The 12,714-nt window shown below is 34.7% G+C and overlaps 2 protein-coding genes across 4 annotated transcripts in view; one reads left to right on the top strand and one right to left on the bottom strand.

Annotated features, from left to right (window-relative positions):
- Nucleotides 1-2,709, top strand: part of LOC116774253 (E3 ubiquitin-protein ligase goliath) — a 43,357-nt gene extending 40,648 nt beyond the window's left edge. For 2 of the 3 annotated variants that reach the window (XM_032666909.2, XM_032666911.2), the window contains 2 exons: nt 217-314; nt 962-2,709. In XM_032666909.2, coding sequence (XP_032522800.2) covers nt 217-314; nt 962-1,019 — 156 coding nt within the window. In that variant the 3' untranslated portion in view covers nt 1,020-2,709. The remainder of the gene's footprint in view (nt 1-216; nt 315-961) is intronic. The other variant, XM_032666910.2, reaches the window with a different exon arrangement.
- Nucleotides 2,699-12,395, bottom strand: LOC116774254 (histone acetyltransferase KAT2A-like). Its single transcript, XM_061524930.1, is given in 21 exon segments — nt 2,699-3,129; nt 3,215-3,341; nt 3,428-3,518; nt 3,774-3,896; nt 4,110-4,187; nt 4,830-4,990; nt 5,175-5,319; nt 5,720-5,795; nt 5,895-5,967; nt 6,822-6,954; nt 7,563-7,717; nt 8,367-8,447; nt 8,887-9,025; nt 9,239-9,363; nt 9,366-9,400; nt 9,739-9,791; nt 9,994-10,218; nt 10,485-10,630; nt 10,934-11,060; nt 11,774-11,943; nt 12,155-12,395. Coding segments are annotated over 21 exon segments (2,415 nt in total). The 5' UTR covers nt 12,240-12,395; the 3' UTR covers nt 2,699-3,062.
- Between the last annotated feature and the right edge of the window lie 319 nt (nt 12,396-12,714).

The raw sequence follows: 12,714 nt of genomic DNA on the forward strand, positions 1-12,714 counted from the left end.
CTATTGTATGTTCGTTTGTCACCCTCCCATCAATAACCTCTGAACTCATTTACCTATCCGTATAGTAATTTTACAAAATATTTCACAAAAATACAATTAAGAGGTCGAACAAAAGATAATCTATTTACATAAAACTTTTCTAACAGGACTCCTTGCATGTAATATGCTCTACTTAATGCATATATGATGTATACTCTACACATGTACGCTCGTTAGTTACAGAACGAGTCGTCGTACGAGGAGGCGGGCAGCGAGCGCAGTAGCCGGGCGGCGTCCCCCGACAGGCTCGTCAGGAACGAGCTGAATGAAGACAGGTTATATTATATGTAAAGAATACTAAACCCTACCCGCGACCTCACACGCCTTCACTGAGGAATTGGCTTTAGAGATATTCAAAATGAGAGCTAAACAAATGAATATGCTAATAAGTCATCACGCGACTTTATATATGCAATACATGTCACGGAATAAATTACAGCCTGTATGTCATTCTGATGTTATTAACATGTTCCTGGAAATTTCATCAAAATCCGTTCCCGCTAGTCTCACAAACATTATATACACTATAAACTTTGTACACATTGGCTGGTGTTCGTTACATTTTTACTTGAAAACTATCGAATGATTTCTCTTGGCGTTACAGTAATTAAGTAAATTAAATCTTTTTATCTTATATATGAAGTCGCGGACCACAGCCGGTAGATGGCGCTGACGGTTGATAGCTTTATTGATAATAATACATTTTTTTTTTGTTTCTCTGAATTCGATGTGAAAAATGATACGGAAGAATCAGTTAACAAAGGCTTTAATTTAAATATATGAAGGTATTGTTTGTTAATCTTAATACACACCCGGTTTGCCAAATTGGGATCTTCAATATTTTCACTGGTTGTATAATACAAAGACAAGGCGAAAATCTCGTTCTTTAAACCCGCCTCATATATGAATGTATGTATTTCAGGTCGTGCGTGTCGTCTCCGTCTCACGGCGACCGCTCGCCCGTTGAGCGCTGCGACTAATCATGTGTTCATACATTCAATACTCACACGAGATGACTTCCAGTGATGCGTGATGGATATCAAGTGATATTTTTATTATAGTGACTCTTTACTAGTAACTAGTTTAGAACGCCGCGACTCCGCCTAGTCAACCTCCTTCCGAGAATTAAAAAAAAATATATAAAAAAAAAATTGAAAATGGAATTCGCTCGTTCAACATACAGTGAGCCTCGGTTCGGACGGTGGGATTTTAAAAATGGAACACATTGTACGAAACTGTATGTCATCCATCGCTGTCAGAGAACGGGGAAATGGCGGCGATGACGTCATCGTACGACTGCACTTGAAGACGGAATTAAATATGCCATAATAGTCTTAATATTTTTAGATCTTTTTGTGCAGTTTCTGTTCGTGTCATATCGAGCCAAAATTCTGCTTTCGTTTGGTTGATCTCATGACCGTATCCTTGACGCTTCATTTAAATTCACGTGTGTTCGATACTATGGTTGTGGTGGCCCTTTACTTAATAGCGTTGACCGTCCGTCCATTGTTAATTGTTCTTCATATAGTAGCCCATACTATTCAATATGTTTTCCGAGCATGCTTACATTTAACTTTTAAAATATATTTAACTGTTTTTTGCGTGTCTAGGCTAGGGCTTAGTGGTCTGCTAGATGGACGGGTGTGTCGTGTTTGTGTTGTCGGACGAGTAATGTGCTTTGTAAGTTCATTTTTCGCGATAACACGAACACTGGGCTAACAGAAGCCGCTCGTTTCTGCAATGATTTCCTTATATAGCATTGTGAGAGATCGTGACCCACCCGCCTGTGGAGCGACCTTCAAACAACCTGTTATTCGGTTGCTAGGAACAGCGGTAGACTGTAATTTAATTCGTGGCTCTAAATGGTAGTTAATAAAATCTAGTCTGAATTCAACTACGAATTATATCGCTTTGAGACCTATGTACCTAAATGTGCCTAAATTTTTGGTTCTATTTACACTTTTGACCAAAGTTCACAATGAAGCGATGTTATTCGTTATAATTATTTTTATAGAGATAAGTTTTATAAGTGAGCATTTAAGTTATTACTTACGATACCATTTAAGGTACTTATTATATATATTAACAAGGAGACTGGTATGTACTTTATATTCAGATATCGTTTAAAAATATATTTACATTCCCTTCATGAAAATGTTCTTAACAGTACCCGAGAGTGTACATCTTGTCGGTGGCGTGCACAACGACCGTGAAAATAGTAACTGAAAATAGTTTGTTAAAATTCTAATCACATCAATTTACGTAAAACCTCATGGCGTATTCAAAAACATATTTGTATGTGTGAAACCCTAGACGTGTTGAGTTTGTAACTCAGTATTTCTATACCCGATTCATTTAAGAAGTCATCTAAACTGCTACTGTACTGTTGTGTAAGGGGACTTTTTATTTCGGTCGGTTTACCTTTTAAAGTTTTTTGTTCCGCTAGTATGTCGTGATCATTTTTCTAAGCGCTAGTAAATAAATTGTTAATTTATAATTAGTGATATTATTAAAGAATTCTGAAAAATTGTGTCAGCGACCATATTGTATTAATTTTTACTCTGTGCTGGTGACGTGTCTAAATTGAATGCAGCCATACATTTCGTGTGTGACCCCAGACCTGTGCACGCCCTACATCTTGTGTTGAATTAAAAACCAATACAGTATTTATATCAGACTTTTATTTTAATGATTCTAAAAACCTATTTACAAACCTGAACTAATTTAACAATCACAATTCCTTTCCCTTAATCTGTATTTGATATAACGTTCCCATTGTTAAGTTACAATAGGAAAAAGTACCTACTAGGGTACTACAATGACAATTGAAGTACTTTGTCTTAAACAAAAAAAAAAAAAATAAGCGAATAAGCTTCTACTAGTACACAGGTGAGATGTCGACATTTTTCTAATAAAATTAATTTAACTGTTGCTTACTATCTAATAACACATTGGAATTAACTCGCGTGTAGTGAATATTAATGTTTTCTTTAATGTATGAAATGTTTTAGTTTTTTTTAATTTCATTTATCCCACAGTCCAGCCTCCTTCATCTTGGCCTGGAAATATTTTTCGAGAGTGTTCGCACATCTGTAATAATAAAATATAAATGATATGAATGCAAGATATATATATATATATATCTGTAGGATATTTTTGTTATTCATATGTATACCTATAGTAGTCGGTGTCGGGTGAGTTGTAGAGTCTGCAGTTAGAGAAGATCCGCGCCATGTCTGCGACGAAGAGGCGACGAGATGAATAATAACGGGATTTGAGTCGCTCGCCCATCGTACGGAGATCTGAACGTTTATAATAGTTATGTATATAAATATATGACATTAATATTCATTAAGATAAATGCCGAGTAATGATGGGACATATTTACCCATCGGATATTTAATGTGGTCGTAGTAGTCTGGCACTTCTGTCTTATCGACCGGCTTCAAGAACGGCCAGGCTGAGGCGTGATTCTTGACCTGTGACAAAATACAATATCTAGTATACACTACACGAAAGTTTTATATAGTTTTAAACTATTATTATATATTGTATTAAAATAACAACGTAATGTGTTTGTATCTGCATATAATCCGGACTTAAATTATTTTTGAGTTTTCTATAATAGTACAACTTTAATTTGTCAAAGTTTTCAGAGCCACCAAAAGTACTCCATATATTAAAAAGACCTCGTTATTACTATATAATATACTATAACATAATTATCTATCGACCGCTGTGAGCACTGATCTCAGCGCTGCGTGGTTATCGTCACCGTCCACCGGCGGGCGGGTCCTCACCTCCCGCCAGCCCGCCTCACGCGCGCCCGGGACGCACTCCACCGGGATACTGCGGACCTGGAAAACAGAACGGTGGGGTGGGGGTTAGAAAGAATAATATTTATTTCGTGGGAGCGAGATAGAAGTAGAGAGAGAGAGAGAGGGGTGATGTGGGGGGGATTGGGTTATTAACTAAATAAGTTGATTTTCTTTGAATCTTTAGATGATACTTCTATTGATATATATGATATCAACTTATATGTCAGTAAAGTATATTATAACAACACTTACGCCTTCTTTGAAGCACGTCAAGCCAGGATTTACCTTCCGCACTTCCTTCTGACGCATGTCTATTAATTTCTTGACGATCTACAATTGACGATTCTAAGTTAGTTATTGAAAATTTTATTTTATGATGGTTAGAGTGGGTTTGATTCGTGTTTTGGTAAATATATTAAAGTCTTATCTTATTCAGGTGTGATTCGTGTAAGAACACATCCAATCTACTCCACTAAGTTATAGCAGCGTAGTCTGTACTAACAAAACTAGATTCCATATTTGATACGGCTGATCGAGTTTAGTATTAGAAAAACAGAAGTTTATATACTTTTAAAAAAATATAAGTAACTTTATTTGAAATATAATTAGAATAATATATTTACATCCAAATAAAGCGTTTTTAGTGGTTTTTAGCGAAAGTCGTGATGGTCTGCGGGTTCGAAAATTGGAAAGTGCCAATGTGATCTTTTCTGAGTCATATGTACTTTCTAAGAGTATTTAGACACCACTGACTGGAACAGGCTACAGCAAGCCTTGGGGTCTAAATAGCCCCAAAAAGTGCTGGTGCAGAAGCCCAGGGGAAACCACTGCAAATGTCTTCCCAAGAAAGTCATCATGTATACGGATCACGGTTACGTGATGACCACGACTAGTCTGCGAAGACTCTTGCGACGGTGATGATGAAAGCGTTTTTGAATTAATTAATTTTATTAAATATTAATGTTCCAATACCTCTTTCTGCGTCCGAATAACAGAAGTGAACTTTGTGTACACGATGCGAGGGTTCAGTTCACAGTGCATCAGCGTAGCTCCCTCATAGTCCTTTATGTAGCCGGAGTACATCGCTCTGGGGAGCTTGATATCTTTACTGAAACCCTGCTTCTTGAAATAACCTGGAGTTGAACAGTAAAATTAGTTGACGGAATCCGAACCTTATCACGTAGAAAGGAAGGTTTAAATTAGATAACATGTTATATATATTTAAAATGTCTACTTTTACGTGATAATTCTATTTAACTGTCTGTTAAAGAATAATTATGAAGTAAATATTTAAGAAAACCATTAACGAATACTCGCCAATGGCAAATTCATCAGCGAATGTCAGAAAATGTAATATGTTGTTCCTGATGTGGTAGTCCTTCAAGTGGTTCATGAGATGTGTCCCGTAACCTTTGACTTGCTCGTTCGAGGTCACAGCACAGAAAACTATCTCACTGAAGCCCTGGAACAAACATAAAGTTGACTTACATTGATACAACTGACATAGTCAGTACAACAGAATGCTTTGATGGAGTCTGTTGGAATCTTACATTAAAAATAAAAAATAATAACAATAGTTCTCAATGAATATAATAATTTTGATTATTTTTTTTGTTTATTCTAACACAACTATCACATACATATAATGTATTTTTTTTTATATATCGTAAGTCATTTAAACACTTATTTTTATGTTGCAACACATCAGCTCACGTTCACGTCCCTCACGCGGAGTACTCGTTCCTTTGCGAGTCCGTAATACATATAATTCTCTATACAATAATGGCATATCTCAAATAAAATTAATTGAAAAACCTGCGTACTTTTGACGCCATATCTAATTCATGGAACTGTCTATGTACCTGGGAGTGGAATGTTCTGAAGCAGATGCCGCCGATCGGTCGACCTTCTTTGATCAGCGCCAGTGTTTTGTGTTTCCTGTAATTTAAATATTATCGTTACAAGGATATTTTTTTTTCTTCATACAAGACATTATATGATTAGAATTAATTTGATGTATTTAAAATATAAACTCACGGATCAAAGACGAGCTGTGATATGTACTCTTTGGTCATTTCAGGCAGCTGGTGAGAAAACACGTTGTGCAGACCTGGAAGGGCACACAGATGTAGAAGTTAGTTCCATATTCAAAATTTATATACATATTTTATGACTACTATTTTGAGCAGCCAATTCAAAAAAGTGTAAAGAGGTTTCTTGAAATTATCTTTTCGTTTAAATCACTATTAGAACATTTTTTTGCGGTATTTTGTTTGATTACTTTTCTGAGCGCAAATGATTAAATTTTAATCATGTAATTACTAATTTTATTACATAAATATGAAAAATTATAAGTCTGTGCTGGTGGTGTGTGTTTTTTAATAAATTTAGCACCATACATTCTGCCTACCCTCCCTACCTTATTCCTCTGTGCGTGACCCATTATTATTGCATTATTAAAAAATAACTATTTACAGCGCAGGGCTCGGCCTGGATTAACGGAACTCAGCGTTCCATGTACAGCGGAAGGAAATTTTATTCAAACCCGTATTATTGAGACGCGCAAACAATTACTACAAATATATATATTACATTATTTATATGTTACAAGTTACGCTTTGTTGACATTTTTGTAGACTATTTTAATTTTCCCTCACGCTCTAAAACTCATCGAGCCAGGTTCCTATCACGGATACGGAAGGTTGAGTCTTCTTAAAATTATCTTTAAAGATAAAAAAAAGGCGTAGTGGCAAGCATTCTAAGTCACCTGTCTTTAGAATGTACAGCAAGTGCATAGAATATATTTATGGGTAAAAAGATTAAGTTGCTCCTAACTATATGATAGTTCCCAGTACAAGCTTTCACTTTAAACAGGCAGTTGAAGCGTTTCATTCGAAAATATTATTGGAAAACGTGGATACTGCCAGTGTTTAGGTGAATACTCGTACTAAGCCTCCTCATTACCGATGAGCCACAGCATTGTCTGTTTGTTCACGGGTCCGGTCAGCGAGTTTCCTATGACGTGGAACTCTATCAGCTTCCGCTGCTCCTCCAGCTTGGCGGCTTCGTCTCGCGGAGCTTGCATTTGGAACAGAGCCTGGAGTCATACATAGCTTAGTTTTATTCATCATCCCCTACTGCTCGTTAGACTCCTATCTTGATCATAATATTTTAATTTATATACATAAAATAAAATCATCAATAGACTTTTCATTTAAAAGTAATATATATCTGAATCTAGAATGTTTACTTCTTATTTTTTATTATTGGAAGCGCCATCTATTATGTGTGATGTCAACTATGATGATTATTTTCTTATTATATCTTTGGACATTAATGTTGCTATTAAAGCAACACACACATAAAAAATCAAATCAATAAAGAATTTTGTCTGTTTATTCTAAATTAAATTTCTGAATACTATTAACCGACAGACAAACAATCACAAAAAACATAATTTGAGTGTATGTTTTTTATATTAAAAAATATATATATTAATGCCCCTCCATATATATACACGGTACGTAATACACGCACTTTACTTATTGAAACGACTGGACCGATTTTGACGAAACTTTCGCAAGCACATAGATAGATGTCGAGGCTACTTTAATTTTATAAATTATATATATTGATATAAATAATAAAATATAATAATAAGCAGTTCCGAGCTGGTCATATATAGAGTTATTTCATGTATCATACATCCGGTCCACACATGTAGTTGGGGTCTGTGATAGTGGCCACTATTTCCGCTACAGTCCGTTCGCTGACGTCATCGTCGAGCCGCTTCCGCTTGGCAGCCACCTCGCTAGACGCTCGACCCTCAGACCTCTTAACAGCCTCCTGCTTTATTGAACCTGAAATATACATTTTTATCATTCAGGTTACAGCTGACTACAAAATTTACATAGGAATAATGTCTTCCATTCGATTCATTCAATGTTGTAGTTTCAAAACCGACTGATGTCTATGAATTTTCCTTCTATACTCAATTTTAATTTTAGTTCCAATTATCTCGATGTAGATTTAATGTAAAAAAATATATTATTGAAAATTTTATCAAACGTCGACCTATTGTATGTACAGACGCGTGGACTTCAGTATGATCCGACGTTGTGTACAAATATAAAGATAGTTTAAGGTGTACAATACATTCAAAGTTCTGTGTTGATACAGTTACCCGACTAGTTTAGTGTGTATATTCCAGTGAATAGTTACATCATGTAAGCCATATGAAAAAAATAATAATAATAAAAACCTAAATCAAGGAAAGAAAAAAAATAACTGGAGTACAATTTTATAAATATTTTTCAATTTATAATACCAATAATAATACATGTATCACATCACCGTTACAGATTAATTTCGTAATCTTTGTTTTTATGTTATTTTTAATGAAAATTGATATTTTAAATTAAATTTTGTGATTATAAAATCTATTTTTTATTATTTTTTTCAGTGTCAATTTTGTCGTCTGATTCCTTAGTGCTGCTATATAATACTCACCAGATGAGAGCGTCACCGTTGTGAACCCGTCTTTGCTCTCGCCGGAGGCTGTGACGCGTTCGAACTCGCCGCGTTTTCCGGCTGTCATGAAATACACATAGACACATTTATTAATATATAAACAACTAGATTTTTCCCGCGACTTCGTCCGCGTTATTTTCGGCATTGGTAGTATATGAATAGCTGACCGGGCGAACTCTATTCCGCCCCAGAGGCAGTAAATAACCAGATATTGGAATTAAGTATTTTTTTCTTTTTGATCGAACAGAATTAAATTTCCTATGTCCGTCTCCTGGTTCTCATCTACCTCCCCACCAATTTCCAACTATACCCGTCCAGCCGTTCTTGAGCTATAAATAGTGTAACTACCACAAGTTTCCTTTATACATAAATAAATCTATGGCAGTTTGTTCGTTGCTTCACATTGAAAGTCTTGACCTTGAGTATATCGTATCTTCATTAACAGTCCAAATAAAAAATAAAGGTATTAAATATATTCCCATATATTAGCTGAACTTACGAGTTTTATTATCTAATATAGCCTGCAAGTGGTTAGGCGGCATTTGTTTATAGTCGGGGTCCCATATAGGCGAGTTCACACTGAAGATCTCTTCCTCCAACAGACCCAAAAATCTTGGAAAGTGGTTCAGGACCAGCACCTGAAACATATATTATAATAAGGTATATATTTATATTTTTTAACATTAAAACAAGGTGCAGCCAATAATATGTTTTATAATTCATATACACGAGCTCCACCTGGACCTGCAACTTCTGGAATACATAACTCCAGATCATTTTTACGTTAAACATTCCTACTTGAATTTAACTTCATCAAAGGACATAAGTGTATACTAACTAATGTAACTCACTCTTTTCTCCGGGGGCATTCTATCTCTTTCCAAATGACATTTATCCATGAGTTGTTTGCAAACTGATTTGAAAACAGCACGTAGTAGTGTCCGACCAAACACAACGGATGTCTCGTAGTGAGGAGGGAATCACAGAACGCTGGCACATGACAGAACACCACCACCTGGAGACATACAACACATCCAGAAGATTATCGAGAAGAATCATTAGCTTTATATTATGATTAAGAAGAAGAAGAAATAGAATTATGTTTTAGATGTAACATACATGTGTAGTTATATATAGTTGAAATATAAGAATCACTATGTACATATATAATTTGCATATTAGCCCTGTTAGAGCTGTATGAGTATGTTCTTAACATTACGTCGTTGTGATATAATTAAAATTATAAGGAAATTGAGAACATTTATTCAAAAAGATGTTTTAAGAGATTTGATATAAAGCACAGTATGTGACAAAGCAACTATACATTTTTTATATCACATCTGGACTGTCTCACCTGGTGTAATTGATTTGATAGGCTGATATGTCGTCTGGATTTGAAACTTGCTGCAAGCAAACATTTAGTATTTATAAAATTTTCATTATAATATAACATTCAAAGTCTGTGTTTCAAAGAATTTGTCAAAAGCTATAAAAGAAATTTGTATAAATGCAATTGTAATAGATGAGTTACAAGATTCCCAAAATATACTTAGAAAATATAGTCTCAAGCAACATCTGAAGGCTATATATGCACAAAATAACTCACCATTTTCCTGACACTAGGCGTTTCAAAGTTCCAGTGGTTGAAGCAGTGTAGGAACATTTTCGCTAGATCATACATTGTCTGCCATTCCCTCTGTGGTAGTGTGTTGAACTTGTATAACACAAAATTTGTTATGGCTTTCGCTATGGACGGCCTCTCAAAGGGAGGCTGCCCTAAAGGGCCTTCGATGCGAGGCTGGGACCGGGTTAGTATACAGTTCCTGAGAAGCTGAAAACGACAAGACGAACTTACATTATATCTGCGTCATCAACATAGATATCAGTCTTATAAATATATACTAATATGATATTGTGTATGGTTGAGAGAAATTTTAAAATATTTCGGTATTAATATATATATATATATTTTTTTTTTAAGTAGTAAAGTGAGATGGTCTATAATAGGCAGAGAGTGAAACAAAACTAAACTAATTTTGTTCATACAACTTGTGTTGCCCTGGAAATTATATATAATATTTAATAATATCCATGTACCTTAAATAGATAGTAATAAACACGTTTGGTATCATGATCGTCCTCTCTGTGCATTGACATGAAGATATTCTCGACATCAACAACGGCCCCCAACAATCTATTGACTTCAGTCACAGAAACACCTTTGAGCTGTGTTATATGAGACTCTGCAAACACAATTACTAAGTTCTTAACATATATGGTTGTTAAATATTAATATAATACATTATTATATATGTTTATATGGTGTGTCAATTGAAATAACCACTGACTATTCAAAATAGTTACAATTCCCAACACAGAAAAGGATTTATAAGTAACAATTTGTATGAAAGGATCTCATTTGTAGTTATTTGTTTAAAAAAAATCATTGAACTTATATTACCTAAGATATAGGAAACTTTGAAAAAAAAAACTAATAATATGGAAACCTCATCAAATGATAGATATGATATAAAATCATACTATACCTAAAATATGATTGCAGTTCCGGCATGGATCAGTAAAGTTTGCTGGTGGCTGATCACTCGCCCTAGCATTTGTTTTTGCCGCCTGTTGCACTGGTGTCTTCCAACCGTTGCAATTACAGTCTTGTTCCTGGAATTATACATTACAATTGTTGCATTATTTGAATTTAAACTTTTTTGTAGAATGTTGGCAGTATAATAACAACATATGTACTTTACTATGTTTGAGGGATGTTGTCTATCCTTGTAGAAATATTCTGTGTTAAAGTATAAAACATTTACACAAATCTACTTAAACAATCATTATTTTATTATGTCAAAGGTGGCGAACAAGTAGACAGCCTATGTAACGGAAGGTAGACGCCATCCCCAATGGATAACAGGAATGTTGTGGATGCATTGCCGACCTTGATTGTGGAAAAGGGAGAGAAAAGTATGAGAAAAGGGAAAGAGCAACAGGCTCTCTCACTCAACGGACGAAATGTAGCCATTAAAGGCTACTTTACACCAATCTTCTCTGAGAGGGTGGTACTGCCCCGGTTGGGCCAGCCCATATTCGAGGTGTAATAACTTGGCTCTTCCACCTACATTAGTGTTTAGTATAAACCTTCAGTAACAATTGTCTGTGACTGCTCTAGACAGGATGTCTATTTTTAGGCTTAAAGAATAACACATCTTTTACCTATTTCCTACCTTCAGCTATGCTATTCAATTTAAAATTGGTTCAAGATTACCATATCACTCATAAAAAATCACTTCTATTTTTTTTAAATTAGTGCTTAATGTGGAAAGAAAATCTTAACATTAAGTATAACATGATCGAGTTTGAATCATATCACATACCTGACAGGCTGAATATATGGCCAGTTTTAAAAGCTTCTTGTTGTGCGACCAATTGTAAACCTGCTGCTTCCTTTGCTGGATGCGCTGCAAGTTGGATTGTCTGGAGGCTTGACTCTCATTGGGTGTAGTTGCAGTTGATGATGCATCATCAGCAGTCACACTTGATGTAGCTACAATTTTTGTTGTTTTAAGTGTTCATAAAAAAAATTAATAAGTTTTATGGTCGTAAACTTTATTTATTGCATACTCTAAAACCGTTATTATATTAAAGCAAAATGCATGATTATGAGAAAGTACCACAAAAATATAAAACTACTATTCCAACATTACAATTGGATCTTAATTTAAAAAAACTAAAAAAATAAGTATTTGTTTATTTACCTTCGTTTCCGTGAGCTTGAGACGAATCAGCTTCTGAGCCTGTCATAGCTATGTCATTAATATCGTCTGTCAATTGAGAAGACATAGTATGCAATATGCTTGTCTTATTTTATTTTTCGATATACAGACACACTTAAACCATTTTAAACTTTAAAAACCTACATATACAGAAACATAACAATAATAACAATGCTTTTTCCCGTACAGCTTAATATCCTAAAAGTAATAAGTGACAGTTACTTTGGAAAGTGACATTTACAAATTATAACTTTTTTTTTTGTAAATGGTTTTACGGCTTAGGATACGAGTCCTTTTGAGCCTTTACAATGTTTTCTTCTTAGAAGTGCTGCCAGAAAAGTTTTAAGTTTCAACGAAACCGCCGTGAAGCTAGTTTTCAATAGCAACAGTGTTTATTGTTTAGTGATTTAAAATTTTCTTTTGAAACAAAAACCTTCAAGTATCACCTATTTCTCACCAAAAATAAATTATAAAAGTAAATAACCACTATGTGGCAATAATAGGGAGCATGTAATTTTTAAAAACAAAAATTTTTAATTGAT

Source organism: Danaus plexippus, chromosome 26, assembly GCF_018135715.1.
Source record: "Danaus plexippus chromosome 26, MEX_DaPlex, whole genome shotgun sequence".
Taxonomy (NCBI): Eukaryota; Metazoa; Arthropoda; class Insecta; order Lepidoptera; family Nymphalidae; genus Danaus; species Danaus plexippus.